The sequence below is a fragment of the Pongo pygmaeus genome, chromosome 3 (genome assembly GCF_028885625.2).
Source record: "Pongo pygmaeus isolate AG05252 chromosome 3, NHGRI_mPonPyg2-v2.0_pri, whole genome shotgun sequence".
Classification (NCBI taxonomy): domain Eukaryota; kingdom Metazoa; phylum Chordata; class Mammalia; order Primates; family Hominidae; genus Pongo; species Pongo pygmaeus.
Genome location: NC_072376.2, coordinates 105,971,412 through 105,987,840, shown reverse-complemented (window position 1 = coordinate 105,987,840; position 16,429 = coordinate 105,971,412). Strand labels below are relative to the sequence as shown.

Here is a 16,429-nt window from a genome sequence, read left to right as displayed (position 1 = left end):
AAATTATACTGTGGTGCTGATCTTATGGTGTGAAATCACGAAAGCAAAACTGGCTGTGGTGGATAAAAGGCCCTTGGGCTCCACGGGCTCATGGAAATGGCATTTGTGAATTGAGACACTGGCTTAGGTAACTTTTAGGATTAAATAAGTGCACCACAGTTAATCACTATTTCCCACCATTGCAACTGCAACTAGTAAATAGCAGCAATAAGGACCACATGAAGTATAAGGTAATGAAGAGAAAAACAGAATGTGGTTACTGAAATACTATAATTTTCTGTTGATTGCTATTCCCCTCCCTTTTCTTTTCTCCCCAATCCCCAATCATCCATCTATCTCTCGAACATCTGTATCTATTCAACTATTTATTCTGACAGTACATAATGGGACAGACTCAAGGCAAAGATTTCCTTTTAAGTATGACTCTTTTTTTTTCTTCCTTTTCACAGTGTTAGTCAGATATAGTCATTCTTTGTGGACACTAAAATTCTGAAGATGTGTTATCCTTCCAGGAAAATGTGGGAAGCAACATTCAAATTGTAGCCAAATTTTTACTTTATAAAAAATGCTCTACCAATACTGCATTTCCAGGACTTGGACTAATCAGTGATACTTTGCAGTAACACAAAATTGATCCTTTACTCAAAGGGAAGTTGTACATTTATTATGAGACACCATATACTTATTCTCAGATAGCTTTGGCACTCTTATCATTTCTCATATTTTGTGGCTGATGGAAACATTGTCTACTTACTGGATGGAACTTTCAATGCGTGTAATAGTGAGGAAAGCAGCGAGGTTTGCTGTGTAAGATGAGATAACAATCAAAGCAAATAGCCACCAAGCACCCATCATCATTCGGGTAGCCAGAGTCGTGTACGGGACCTCCCCACCTGTAGAAAGAAGCAAAGAGATAAAAAGAACATCAACTAGTATTTATTGAGGATCTGAAGTCATCTATATTCAACACAAAATTAACTCGCAAGTAGTGAGAATTTTTTCTGCTTAACATTAACATAGATCTCTATATTTTCATTGCTCCATATTGAATTCTCTTTTATGAGATTATGAAAGACCCAGCCAAAAGAAGCATGATAAATATTTAGTATAACATGTTTAAATGATAGTTCTTCCCCCTTCCTGTTCAACCCTATAATTAATTACCCTTTTATTATAATCACGGGTATATGCTTTCTTTCCAAGGGCTTCATTATTCATTAGTTAGGTGATATTAATACGGCTATGCCTATATTTAATGCAAATTTTCAGATTTCCAGTTAAATAAATAATATTGAAAGGATTATTTTTTGTTATATTCTCTAGAAACATAGCTTGTTAATGATCATGGGATCACACATATTAGTGTTGGCTTCAGTATCACATACTTGCTTTGTTCTACTTTTAATTGACTTCCTACTCTTACAATCTTGTTGCAGAATCCTCTTCTCCATCTTTTAAATGTTGGAGTGTTCTTGGGCTCAGTCCTTAGACTGCTTCTGTTCTCTGTCCATAGCCTCACCATGGAAAATATCAACGAGTCCCCTGACTTTGACTATGATCTACAGCATACTTTGATAACACTAGAATTTATATTTCTAGCCCCCTACCCTGACTCTTTCTAGAGAGCTATAGATAAAAGCCTACATGATTCTCACTTGGAATCCAATATGCATCTCTAACTTATGACATCTAAAACAGAACTCGTTTTATTTTACTCCGAAATTAACTCTCCTTCAAGCCAGTCCATACCATGTCAGGGAATAGCACCACTATTTACTTTATTTCTCAGACCAAAAATAGGAATTTTCAAACATCTTTTTCAATAGCAAGTCCTGTCACCTTTACATTCAAATTACATCCCAAATCCTACCTCATCTCATCCTGTCTACTGCTGACACCCAATTCAAAGATGACATCTTTGACTCTACTACTGAACTACTAATGTGGTTTCCCCATTTATTTACATTCTAGAGAGTACCTCCACTAAGTCTATTACCATGGTGCTTTTATAAATGAAAATCAGATCAATGGGATTCCCCTGTCAAAGCTTCCAGTGGCTTCCCAGGACTCTTTAACAAAATAAAATAAAAAATCTCTACCAAGGCTTACAAGGCTCTGTGTACACTGATCTTAGGTCAATTGTCTGACTTTATTTCTTACCATTCTCTCAATGGCTTTCTTGAAATTTCCTCTATAGAGCTATGCCAATATATGTCCCAGGGCCCTTGCATTTGCAAATGGTTATGCCTAAAATTCTCTCCTCTATAATTCATAAATTCTGTCTTCCTTCAATTTTTTCAGGTTTCTGCTCAGAGGATATCTTTTTATAACAATCTTTTATCACCACTCTATCTAAAATAACTCCCCACAACCCTATACTGCCAATTCGTTTATCTTTTTAAAAATAACAATCTATTAGGCTTTAAACATTTTTGTTTATTTCTGTCCTTTATAATTTTTGCGATAGGAATAGTCCTTGTCCCATATTAATGGGTAATGTTTTTTGAATGAATATGTCCTGTGTTATGGACTAAATTGTTTCTTTCTCAAATTCATGTCCTGAAATTCTAACCCACAATGTGATTGTTATTTGGAGATAGGACCTTTAACTAAGTAATTAAGGTAAAGTGAGATTGTAAGCATGGATTCTAATCCGATATGATTGGTGTCCTTATCAGAAGAGGAAGAGACACCAGGGAGGCACATGCACAGGAGAAAGGCCATGTGAGGACACAGCGAGAAGGTGACCATCTGCAAGCCAAGGAGAGAGGCCTCAGGAGGCACCAAACCGACTGACACCTTGATCGTGGACTTCCAGCCTCTAGACCTTTGAGGAAATAAATTTCCATTGTTAAGCCACCGAGTCTGCGTTATTTTTTATGGCAATATTATTAGACTAATACATGCTATATATGAACTATTAATAGGCCTTCTAAAAGAAGTTAGTTTTATACTCACGGTGGAAATAAATCAAAGAGATATAATACTACATTCATGTAGTTCTATCAATATGTGAATGGACAACAGGATTCGATTTACTATAATATCAGGCATATTTGTATTACAACCACTAGTTCTCACTATGTAATATGTCTAAATTTTATATGTAGTATAAGTACACCCTTTGGTTATATTCTAAGCTACTTCCCTGATGTATTGTATTCAGAACAGGCTAACCTCTGATATCTGGAACACATTTTTCAAAATAAGTTACAATGCATTTTAGATACTTTCTTGCTCAAAGCAAAATAAATATTTACTCAGCTTTTGAAAGGTAAAAGCAAAATAAAATATTTATTTTTACATCCATATGAGGATTTTCTAGTCAAAATAGCTAATTGAAAAAATAATAATAAAATGTGAACAAGATGATAGCCAAAGACTAAAAGATGTTAATATGTATAACAAAATTAGAACAATAAATTTATGAATGAAAATGCTAATTGGGTGTTCATTTCTATTAAAGTTTTAGCCTTGATTAGAGTTTTTATCACCCACATAAAAGCATACTTGAGTTTTTTCATCTTTGTTATAAAAATTGCAACTCAAGGAGCTCAAATATTCTTGTAGAATGCAAATAAAATGTTATTTGATAATCACACTTAGGAATCAAATATTAAAAGTAATGGGAATCTTGACTTCCAATTTTGGTAATGGTTGGTAATGGTTGGTGGATGAAGCCATTCAGAACAATCCTCCCACTGACAACAACTAGAAAAATTGAACATATAATGCATTTTCAGAGCTAAAGAGGCAGTAAAAATTTATAGGCCCAGAGTTCTGGAGAAGAAAATAACCCAGAAAGATAGCTTCATATTTGGAAATGGTTTTCCCTGAGGGGCATATGCCAATTTAAAAGCAGAAAGCTAAGAAACTAACAAACTGAGGAATACTTTAACAGTATTCAATGGTTAGATGGTAACAAAATTGGGGTCCAGGGCTTGCCAAATGAGGGTGGGACTGAGACAACAAGAAAATCCCCAAATGATCATAAACGAAGCCATGGGTCAAAGAAAATCACCAGAGACATGAAAAGTACTTTGAATAGGGTGATAATAAAAATACTCCACATCAAAATTTCACAAGTTTTGAAAGTAGATGGGACGCAGCTAAATTGTATTGAAGGAAACTGATAGCCTGCAATGTATAAGAAAAGTAGTCTGAGTTACTCATCAATTTTAAGAAGTTGAAAAAAATCAGTAAGTTAAATTTGAACAAGTACAAGGAAGAAAATAATTAAGAGCAAAAATTAACAAAATAGATAAGAAATGCAATTAAGAAGGTTGATCTGACAGAAGTTCGGTCCTTTAAAAAGACCAAAATAAGCTGTTGAAACTTATAAGGAAAATAAGTGAAGACACAAAAATATAACAGGAATTTTAAAAGTACATTGTTACAGATGTTACAGATAATAGAAGGATAACTTATGTACAAGTTTATGCCAATAAATTTGAAAATTAAGATGATATGGACAAGTTCCTAAAAAAGTTCCTCCCCAAAGAAATAGAAAATTTTAATGGTTTTGTAACTATCAAAGATTTCAAATCCGGAATTAAAACCTACCCACCACAAAATGTAAGGCCAGTGGTCTTACTAACAAAATCTACCAAATATACGAGGGAGTAATTAATTTTAATTGTACACAAATTCTTCATGAAGTTAGAAAAAAGCAAGACACTATTCAATCCATTTTATAAAGAAAGCACAACTTTGATAACAGAACCTGACAAAGTTATTCCAATAAAAGGCAATTACAGGCCAATCTTTCACACGATTGTAGATTCAAAAGATAAATAAATTAGCAAATGGAGAATTGCATAAATAAAGAGATAGGGTTTATTACATGAAAGCAAGATTGGTTTGGCATTCAAAAATCAATCATTGTAATTCACTACTTTAGGACCAAAAGAGAAAAATTATATGATCTTGGCAGATGAAGAAAAGGTACAGATAAAAGTTCAACATCCAGTCTTAGAAAAACAAAACCAAAACAAACCTAGAAATAACCAGCAAACTGGAAACTTTAAAAAGTGTTCATTATTTTTATAAAAGGTACTTTAAGAAAATCTATATCAAGTATCATACATACTAATAAAATAAAAATTTTGACTGTTTTAAAGGACACAAATTGTTAACATTTCTATTCAGCATTGAATTGGAGTTGTGCTAGACTCTGTAGTCCAAGAAAAAAAATCAGAAAAAAAGTATTTAGGAATTGGAAAGAATGAAACAAAAGTTATGGATTAGTGATGATATGAATACGTATGTAGAAAATCTAAGAGAACAAAGGATAAGTTATTAAAATTAATAAATTAGTTATCAGCTTGCTATGTTACAGAATTAATGTTCAAAAATAGATTGTATTTATATATAACAGCAATACTTACAGCATAGAATTAAAAAACATATCATTTGCAATAGCATTAAATGATCAAATAACTAGGAACAAACTCATTTAAAGATATGAGAGACCTCGACATGAAAAACTATAAAACTATTTTTGAGTAAAATAAAGGAAGATTCAATAAATGAAGATATAGCATGTTCATTGATTGACAGACTTAATACTGTAAAGATATAAGTTCTCAAATTGATCTATAGATTCAGTCAGTGAATTTCCAATTAAAAATCCCAGGTTGTGTGTATGTGTGTGTGCACAAGTAAATGTGCTTGAAGCTGAATGTAAAGTTTATATGAAGTTGCAAAAGGACAAAAATTGCCAAGATACTCTTCAGGAAGAAGAAAAAAACTGGCTCTTGATGACTATAGATTAATATAGTAATTAAGACAGTTGGTTAGTTGTACAAGGATAAACCAAATAAATCAGTGAAAGTTGTCCATGCATACATAGGCACTTGATTTATACCCAGCTGGCACTAAAGTATGTGCTATAGAGAAAGGGAGGTCTTTTCATTAAGTAGGTCTAGGTTAATTAGATATATGTATTAAAACTAATGAAACTTGTCTCTTAACTCATACTATACACAGGAATCAATACCATGCAGCCTGTAGATAAAAATATAAAAGGTAAACAACAAAGCTTCTAGAAAATTATATGGGAGAATATATCCACAAGTTTGGGTAGAAAAGGATTTATTAAACACAGCATAAAATGCGTTAACAGAAAAGATTGATAATTTGACTGCAATAATACTTCATAGTTAAAAAGATACCATAAAGAGAGTGAAAAGACAAACCACAGTAGAAGATATTTATAATACATATACCTAACAAAAAATCATCAATAAATATTAACTCCTATAAATCAATAAGAATAAATGAGATAACAATCAGAAAAATGGATAGGTGGTTTCGTAAGAGAAGATAACCAATGGCCAATAAATATATGAAAAGGTAGCAATCTTATTAACTACTAGGGAAATACAAGATAAAAAAATACCACTCCACAGCCACCAGAATGATTAAAATAAAAAGATTTACAATAGCAAGTGTCGGCAAGGATATGGAACTATCAGAATGCTTGTACCCTGTTGTTGGGATTGCAAATTAGTTCAGTCAATCATTCTGATAAACGATCTCTGAAAACTAACGTATGCATATCTCAGAATCCAGCAACTTCCCCCCTTAGGTACATACCCACTAGATGAATGTACATACCAAGAGACAGAAATGTTTGTAGAAGCATTGTCATAATAGTCTAAACTGGAAACAGCCCAAACATACTTTGAGAGTAGACTGGATACCTCCTTACATAATTTAAGTTTGGCCTCAAGGTTTCTTCATGCATAGTGAACTGTGACCTAACTGGATGTATAAACAGACTGTAACCTACTCTTGTACCAATCACAGAGTTTCAGCCAACTATAGGTGACCAACTGTTCAAACTGTGTTCAAATAAGGCAAATGCGGAGCTGTAATCAATCCAGCTGTTTCTGTACTTCACTTCTATTTTCTGTATGTCACTTTCTTCTCTCTGTCCATAAATATTATCTAAGCTTGTGGCAGCCCCCAGTTGCTCTGAACCTATCTGGTTTGAGGGGCTCCTCAATTCCTGAATGGGCTCTTTGCTCAGTTCAACTCTGTTAAATTTCATTCATCTAAAGTTTTTTTTTGAACAAACAATAAACTATTGCACAACAATGAAAACAAGCAAATCTCACTTATAAACACCATTAATGGGTTTTATGAACCTAATGTTGGGTAAAATAATTCACACTGTATAATAATTGTTCACAAGCAAGCAACATGAATGGCAGTGTTGATGATCCCATGGGTGGTTACCTTTGGGAAGAGTGAAAAATGATTGAGAAAAAGGAAATGGGGGCTGGGTCACTAGTAATGTTCTATCTTTTCCTCCGTGGCAATTATACAGGTGGACCATTGCTGGTAATTCATTGAGCTGCACAATATGTTATGTACTTTTCTGTAGGCAAATAATACTTCACAATTAAAAACTAAATAAAAGAAGAAAATAAGGAGAGAGAATAGTGAATTTAATAATGATATTTGTTTTCTTTCTCCTTTTTTTATCCACAATTAGAAAAAAAATATGCTTTTTCATAGAGTCAGGATGCCAGAAGAGATAATTAGGTAAAGGACAAAATAATTATGTGCCAAATTAAAAAAAAAACGTAATCTCACCTTGCTAAAAAAGTATCGCAAAAATTAGGCTGATACTTTATGACACTTCAGGGTGTGCAAAGGTCTGACTCTGAAGTTGGGTATTTGGATTCCTATAGCCCCTGATAAGTTTAAAGTACTCTGCTAAAGCATGAAAAATTTTTATTTTCCAAATGACCCCTCTGTTTTAAGGAAAATCTTCTTGACCAGATTTTCTTTTTGATGTGATAGTTTTACCACATGAAAAACTACATTAACCTTGCTACTGTATACATTAGCTTACTTATAAAAGTTGTTAAAAATAAGCAATTTCTTCAGGCAAGTTTGGGAAATTTGATAAATCTATCTGAGTCAGGCAAAAATTTGTTATTCTAAGTCTTATTCTGTGTGAGTATATATGCATCTTTGTGTTTCCATGAAATATGAAAAAGTAATTAATTGTTGAAGAGTCTCCATTTGGTTGTTTGGTAAATCCACTTCTTATAGGTTTAAACACTCGCAACATTTTTAATTTGTAATCTGGAATGGTGGGATTATTTTATAAATTATGATTAGAAAAAAATGGGAGAAAACTAATTAATACCTTTTTTAAAAAAAAACATTCCTTTTTCAAGAGTTGGATCTTTATTGGAAATAGGTTACTAACAAAATGGCTAAAAACTCATAGCAAATAGAAAATTTTCATTATTCAAGCTGACAGAATAGTTCATGTAAGCTGATCAATTAAAATATAAATAAATATTAGTGTGTTTTACACTTACAGAATCACAATGTAGAAAAACAAAGAAAGATATTGTTGGAATTTGTGTGGAAGTCATTGCCAGCATAAGCATATTCTACATTTAAAGATAGGAGGAGATAATGTATATATCATCTCTGAAATGCTTCATTTATGCCAGTCACCTTTACAAAAGTATTTCTTAAAGTTTATTGATAGTCAAATTGAGAGACACTGTGACCAGATCTGTAAGTGTTTTATTTTTTTGACAGAAGATGTGGGGGTAATAAGGAAGTGAACAAGAGATACAAGTGTGGTTTCCTGTTGTCCACAGGATAATGGGTTCACTATATTGAACCCATTTGCAAGCTAGGGCAGATTTTCTACAACATGACATGTCTATCATGGGTATAAGAGATGGCTTTTGGTGGTAGGGAGAGATAGCACAAAAATCACATCATGTTACAGTGAGTAAGTTGTTCCATTTACAATTACCTTTTAGAATTTATTTATTTATTTATTTATTTATTTATTTATTTATTTATTATACTTTAAGTTCTGGGATACATGTGCAGAACGTGCAGGTTTGTTACATAGGCATACATTTGCTATGGTGGTTTGCTGTAAACATCAACCCGTCATTTAGGTTTTAAGCCCCTCATCCATTAGGTATATGTCCTAATGCTCTCCCTTCCCTTGCCCCACAACCCTCGACAGGCCCCGCTGTGTGATGTTTCCCTCCGTGTCCATGTGTTCTCATTGTTCAACTCCCACTTATGAGTGAGAACATGTGGTGTTTGGTTTTCTGTTCTGTGTTAGTTTTCTGAGGATGATGTTTTCCAGTTTCATCCATGTCCTTGCAAAGGACATGAACTCATTCTTTTGTAAGGCTGCATAGTATTCCATGGTATAAATGTGCCACATTTTCTTTATCCAGTCTACCATTGATGGGCATTTGGGTTGGTTTCAAGTCTTTGCTATTGTGAATAGTGCTGCGATAACCATATGTGTTTATGTGTCTTTATAGTAAAATGATTTATAATCCTTTGGGTATATACCCAGTAATATGGCAAGAACAAAGCCTCAGATAATAAGGTTCTGAAATTTTGATTTTACTTTTACGAAGAAAATTCAAATCTCAAACTCCATTTGGCATTCAATGGAACTAATTTGTATTCAATGTTTCTTTTACATTAAATTTATTTTATAGTTATTTTCTATTGAATGCAATGACATTCCTTTTAGTTGCATTAGTGAATATTACCATTATTAAGAATAATATAAACCCTTCATAATCTGAATTTCAAGCATTCCAATCTCCTATGCCATCTTCAAGCTTTTGAGCTTCCTCCCTCCATCAAGCCTGCAATCCCTCTGGGATCTAAGACGCTCTGACCCTGCTCATTTTTGCTGTCCCTCTCCACCCTCCTAGACACACTTCCTTCTTAAATTTAGTAATTGAAACAGAACCACAAAAATGAGATTCTGAGATTGGATTGCTCCCATATCTATGTAGCACATATTGATGGGAAATGGAACTGTGACAATTTACAGCCTGTGGTTACGTTATAATTGTTTAAATAACCAACAGTGTTGGCACGGAATGAAGTGCAGGTGGAATGCAAGGCCATGGCAATAATAGTGATTTTGAAGATTATGGTTCCAGCTAACTGCTCTGAAGCCCCTGAATGAATACAGAGTGCAAATGAGAAACTTAAGGCCATGAATGCCTAGCTCAGAAATGAGGTAAAATTTTAATATCTTGATGGCAGTTTTGAAGAACTCTCTTAATCCTGCAGTTTTTGGGTAGATACTGCTGAGGACAAGATTAAGGCTTGACTGTAGCACAGTTTAATTGCTGATTAAATCTTCTGCCATATAAGATATCTCATGCATTGATAAGAATTTGAACTTTGAAATTCTTCTGAACCTTCTTGTTATTGGAAGCAACCTCTCACCACTTCTGAGGGAATCAGCCTTCTTCTGCACAAATGCTTTTCAATAACTTGACATAGGAAATTTCACAGATCTCTTCTGGACTCACCACATTACTCCTTATTGCCTCCATGCTACAAATTAGGTCCCAAAATAATTGAGTCAAAGAAGTATAAAGCCCACTTATAAAAGTTTACACCAAATAGGATGACATTAAGTATCTATTAGGGCAAATATATTGTCATGGGTGGTAATAATTTCAGGTTTGGGATTTAATGTGCTGACTTGATACTTGGGCAGGGGGCGGTAGTAATTCATTAGATTGGCTAATTAAAGAATGAACCAAAAATGAATGAAATTTGAAAATAACCTATATACAACCTCCCTGGCCTACTGTAGAGATTCAGGGAGGTGGGAATGTTGGAATGAATCTGTTCCAAGAAACTTGGTCACCTCTCTTACATGAGAAGGCCACTCCCTACGCAAAGATATTAAAAAATGCATGGAAGGGGGCAGAACACAAGCATCTCTGAATAGTTCTGTGTGCTTGTCCTCTGAAGTCTCAGGTAACACTGGGGAATCCTGCAATAAATTGCATTTCTTGATCCAAAATGAAAGCAGTATCCCAGGTAAAGGCGTGGTGTGAATGACTAACTATAAGAGATGAGGTAAAATTCCCACAGTGAGTCATGGGTGTTTATCAGTGGTAATTGAAGCGTATTATCTTCAGAGAACTATAGTAATAGCTTATTGATCACAGTGACCCTAAAAATAAAATAGGTACTTCTATTTACATAATTTATGTAATATACAATCTATTAATTACAGGTTATACTTTATAAACCGTTAAGGTGCTTCTTGATATGTATGGATAAAAAATTCCACATTTGAAGGCAGAAACCTAGCCTCAGTTGCTGAGTGGGAATTTGGAACCTCTTATCTAGTTCCCAGAACTAACCCCGTGTATATATTCAGAAGCTCAATATTGAAGAAGGGGTCAAGGTAGCATTTTTTGATATGTCCTTTTTTGGCATTTTTAATGTGATTTTTCAGTAGTAATGGTCAGGTCAAACGTACAATTTTGTATCCTATTTACTACATCTTCAATGGCTGAATGATATTTCCCAGTCAGTCTACTATAGCTTATTTAAGTATTCTCCTAGTTTAGAAAAGTTGGAGATTTTTATTCTATCACATATTACATTGCTATAAACATCTTCAAACACGTAATGTTTTAAATATTTTGACTTATTCTCTTTTGACAGAATCCATGAAGAAAAGTTATTTTGTGAATGAAGTTAGTTTTTTATATCTTATACAAGTAAAAAGAATTTTCAAACACATTTTATATTGAAAAAATAGTGATAGGTAATGTCATTTCTCTATTTTTGCTATGGTTCATTTTATGTGTCAACTGGATTCAGGAACAGACAACCGGTAAAACATTACTTCTGGCTGTATCAGTGAGGGCTTCCAGAGAAGACTGGTGTGTGACTCAGTGGACTGAGTGAGGAAGATTCACCTTCAATGTAGGTGGGCACCATCCAATTAGCTGGCAGCCCAGATAGAACAAAAAAGGAGAGAAAAGGATTTCTTCTCTCTATGTCTCCTGGAGCTAAAACACACTGTTTTCCTCCTGCCCCTGGACATCAGGATCCCTGGTTTTCTGGCCTAGGGACTCCAGGACTTATGCTAGTTCCCTGCCCCATCCCCACTCCCAGGTTCTCAGGCCTTTGGCCTGGGACTGAGAATTACATCATCAGCTTCCCTGGTTTTGCGGCTTTTCTTAGTGTTTCAGAATCTCTAGGTTGCAGACAGCTGTCATGAGAATTCTCAGCCTCCATAATCGTGTGAGCCAATTTCCCTAATAAATCCCCACTCAAATATCTATATCTACATCTATATCTATCTATATATAGGCATACCTCATTTTATTGAATTTCACTTTATTGCACTTCACACATTTTCTTACAAACTTATTTTTACAAATTGAGGCTTTGTGGTAACCCTGTGTTGCAAAGCACCATTTTTCCAGCAGTATATGCTTACTTCATGTCTCTCCATCAGCATTTTTTAGCAATAAAGTATTTTTAAAATGAAGGTATGTATATTGCTTTTTAGGTATAATGCTATTGAACACTTAAAAGAATACAGTATAGTGTAAACCTAACTTTTATATGCACTGGAAAATAAAAAAAAAATTGTGTGACTCACTTTCTTGGCATATTTGCTTTATTGTGGTGGCAAAAACTGAACCTGCAATATCCTTGATGCATGCCTCTATGTATCCTATTGGGTCTGTCTCTCTTGATAATCTGACTAATACAATTGTTATTTCAGTTGGTTTTAAATGACTAAATATTGTTATGGACTGGCTATAGGTCTATTTGCAAATAAGCAAAAGAAGGCTACAAGGCATTAGATCATGTAATTGAAATGGAAATTTCCTGTAGACTTCTCTGACTTAATATTTACATGTCATAGGCATTATGATGCTTGTAAAGCTTATAAATAGCAATTCCTTCTTTCCACCACTTTTATATTATTTGTGCTTTTCTAGTTTGAAGAGTTCCATGTTGGTTGAATAATGCATTTCAGTTTTTAATATATTTTAATGTTAATAGTTAAAATATTAAATGTTTATACTTAACATTAACATAATGTTAATTTAAAATGTAGTTAATTTAATTTTATGTAGTTAATTATATAATTTAATATTTTATCATATTTAATCTATTTTTAAAATTCATAGAATTCTTTTATACATACAAATGCCATCTATACATATTTACTTGAAATAAGAATGTTCTGAGGAAATAAAAATATGTTATTTCAATATTAGAACTTCCTACAGAAGGAGATGATCTTTATAATTTTTGAAACTTCAGACTTAATACCAGCAGTTAAGTTTATTTTACCAGGCCCAATACCATAAAATATTTCTGATGAGCAGATATGAAAAATGCTAAATTAAAAATTAAAATCAAATTAAATGGGTGCTGGTTACCACACATAAACCTTACATGCTGATTTTAACTTAACTTTTAAGTGCCAATTGCTATAACTCATCTTAGAACTAAATTGAATTTTATTACACAAAAACATATTACTTGGCAGTTTCTTACTTTCACAGTGTTTTTGTTACTCTAGCCTGTATAAAATTCCCACTGTTTCTAAAGAGCTAGGGAAAAAAAGAGCCCATTGAACATCAATCACAGATTTCAGGTTTCCAGTTTGTAAGGTGGGCTACATTATAATTTGACATAGTTGTATGTTAAGTAATAGTAAAAAATACTGAAGTAAGTGCTGCATTGAAATAAATATAAACTCTCTTAAGTGCAATGTTAAGAACATATAGGTGAGTAATACACATAATGTTTACCATAATTCCCCACCATAAATTGATTAACTTTCCTGTCTCCAAGCATAGTGGCGGTGATAGCATTTAGAAACCCTTTCTGTAAATTCTATATCTAGGTCTCATTTAATAAAGCCTTTTATTCCCCCATTGCACTAATTATTTTGCATTCAGTTCTACTGGACAGTCTGATCACAGTATGAATGAAATGCACCATATCCATTGAAAGTAGCTTGTTATACAAGAACTTTATTGGGTCAGGCAAATAAGTTTTCTAGAACATTAATTAGCAAAGTTCTTTTTTATGGGACTGCTAAATCCATTTTGAATTGGTAAGTTTACTTTTTTGTAGATTCTGAAATGACATTGAAATTAGAAGTTCTTTTATCTGTTTTAAGAGAGTGTTTCTAAACAAGCTTCTAAATATCTGAAATTGAATGTTTTGGTCGAAAGGCTTGGTAGTATTTGTGGCTGTTCCCTGAAATTTCCACTAATTCATAGGTTTGCATCTCACACTATTAATGGATAATCAAAGCATGTTTAGCACAAAGCAGAATGGGTCAGTGCTATGGCTGAATGACCTTCCCAACCTTCATATTGAAATTTAACTGTCATTGTGACAGTCTTAACAGATGGAATCTTTAAGGGGTGATTAGGCTATAAGGGCAGAGCCCTCATGAATAGATTAATATCATTATTTTAGGAGTAAGTTCATTGTTACAAGTGCAGGTTTTTACAAAAGTGAGTTCAGCTTTCTATTGTTCTCTGGCTACTTCTGGAAAGTTCTCTGGCTCTCTCACATTCTCTTGCCCCTCTGCCTTCCACCATGGGATGGTGCAGCATGAAGGCCCTCACCAGATATCAGCACCTTGATATTGGACTTCCCAGCCTCCAGAACTATAAAATAAATTTCATTTATTATATCATGCCCACTCTGTGATATTTTGTTATAGTGAAACAGAATGGATTAAGACAGCCAGTCTGCCACATATCTTCCTTAAATTTCCCATTATTTTTATATGCAACAAAAATGTATTTGTTTATTTCTTTTTCTGTTCTCATTTCCAGTATCTATCAAAACTACCTTTGTAAATGTTAATGATAAAAATAAGACTATATCTTCAGAACATTGATATAAGTTTCAAAAACAATGGAGGAATATATCCCAAACACTTATTGACTCCCAGAATACTTCCCATCACATGCATTGTTTCCGCTATGTAGCATTTTGTCAAAACCACACACATATATTTAGAAATATCTTCAGCTTTTGTATTCATGCTCTTATATCTGTTCCATTCTGATATTTTAGAAGTTTTGTTAAAAAATAAAAAGGAGAAACCAAGTAGCCTCATTCTTTCTTTCCTGGTTTGGCTTTAGATATGCTGGATATTTTCTAAGGGTGTAAGGCTAAGATTCTGGAAAAAGGCTTAAATGTATAGTAAAAAGTATTTTCCTATCTAATACTACAAAATTAAAACATTTGAAAGTTTAGAAATTCAATCAAAAAGAGGGAAAGATATCCAAACAAATCCCTTAATATCTTCAGAAAGCTTTCAGATAGTATGATTGAGGGATACACTGCAATTTTAAAAGACAATTTATGTATCATCCCTGTATTTTTCTCACCTCCACCATATCTAACACTTCATGTATTTTTTATTTATTTTCTGTGTATTAAATTACTTGATTTACACTGTAGGTGTTTTGTTTTCTACTTTTAACACATCATTGTGTATCAATTGCCTATTTGCTCATCAATAAAGTAAACAACCAACCAAAAGAAGAACACAATGCATGGTTTGAATAAGGAATATAGTATGATTCTTTACATATGTACAAATGCTACTTTCCAGAAGGTCTCAAAAATTATTCCCTTTTCTTTTTATACTTTTTTTTAACCTACTGATTTTACCACAGACCTGGCAATGAAATGAGGGCTGGGAAAGGCACCGAAAGAGGAAATATTGTCTAGATGACTAGTCGTTTGTCAAACAGCATGAAGCAAGACTGCAGTTGAGTCGGAACCTGCCACTCTGTAGTGATCTATTAGCTTTTAATGTTTTAAAATAATTATAGTGAGGCCTAAGCCACTATATAAAACCACTATATAAAGTCTAGTGCCATTAGCAACCCCATTTTTCAGAGATTCAATCAATCAGTAGTTCTGAGGAAAATTGCACCCATTTTGCCAGTCCCAGAAGCATGAAAGTTCAAAGGGTAAGCAGCAGTTGTCAACAGGAATCAAAGTGAAATGGATCTCAAAGTGAGGTTTTTAATTTGGAATTTCTGAGGCTGGTTACTAAACTAGGCCTTATGCATAAGTATGTCATTAGTTCTAAAAGGTCAGAGAATGCCAATACATTTTCAATCAGTTTTAATGATAAAAGGGCCAAAAGTAAGTCTAAAATACATTTTTAAGCCTCCAAAATGTCATTTAAAACCAGCAACCTGTTCACCACTACTGGAGATTAGTTTTAAATTAAAATGACTTTATTGAGCATACATTAGATTTATAATTTGATAGAGAAAAAGGGAATCATTTAACCTTATGAATCTAGTCTTACAAAACAATATCAGCTTTCCTAATTTTGAATTTTCTCTTCTTCCGTAATTTTCAGTTTTACAGAGCGCTTATGCTTAAGTTCTTAGGAGAGTATTTTAAAGAGTTGAAGAGAAAAATTGATTCTATTCTGATTTCTTTTCAACATATTCTTTTGAATAAGAGATTTAAAAATGGTTAAAATAATTTTTCCAGGAAGTTCTTACACTTTCAATTTAGAGCCTCTGGAGTCACTGAGTTAGGGACTTGAATTGATGAGCAATAGGAAAATCAG

The 16,429-nt window shown here is 33.3% G+C and overlaps 1 protein-coding gene across 2 annotated transcripts in view; it reads right to left on the bottom strand.

Moving 5' to 3' along the window:
* GRID2 (glutamate ionotropic receptor delta type subunit 2) overlaps positions 1–16,429 on the bottom strand; it is a 1,522,941-nt gene that overhangs the window by 299,761 nt on the left and 1,206,751 nt on the right. For both annotated transcript variants that reach the window (XM_063663917.1, XM_063663916.1), the window contains exon 12: positions 755–893. In XM_063663917.1, coding sequence (XP_063519987.1) covers positions 755–893 — 139 coding nt within the window. The remainder of the gene's footprint in view (positions 1–754; positions 894–16,429) is intronic.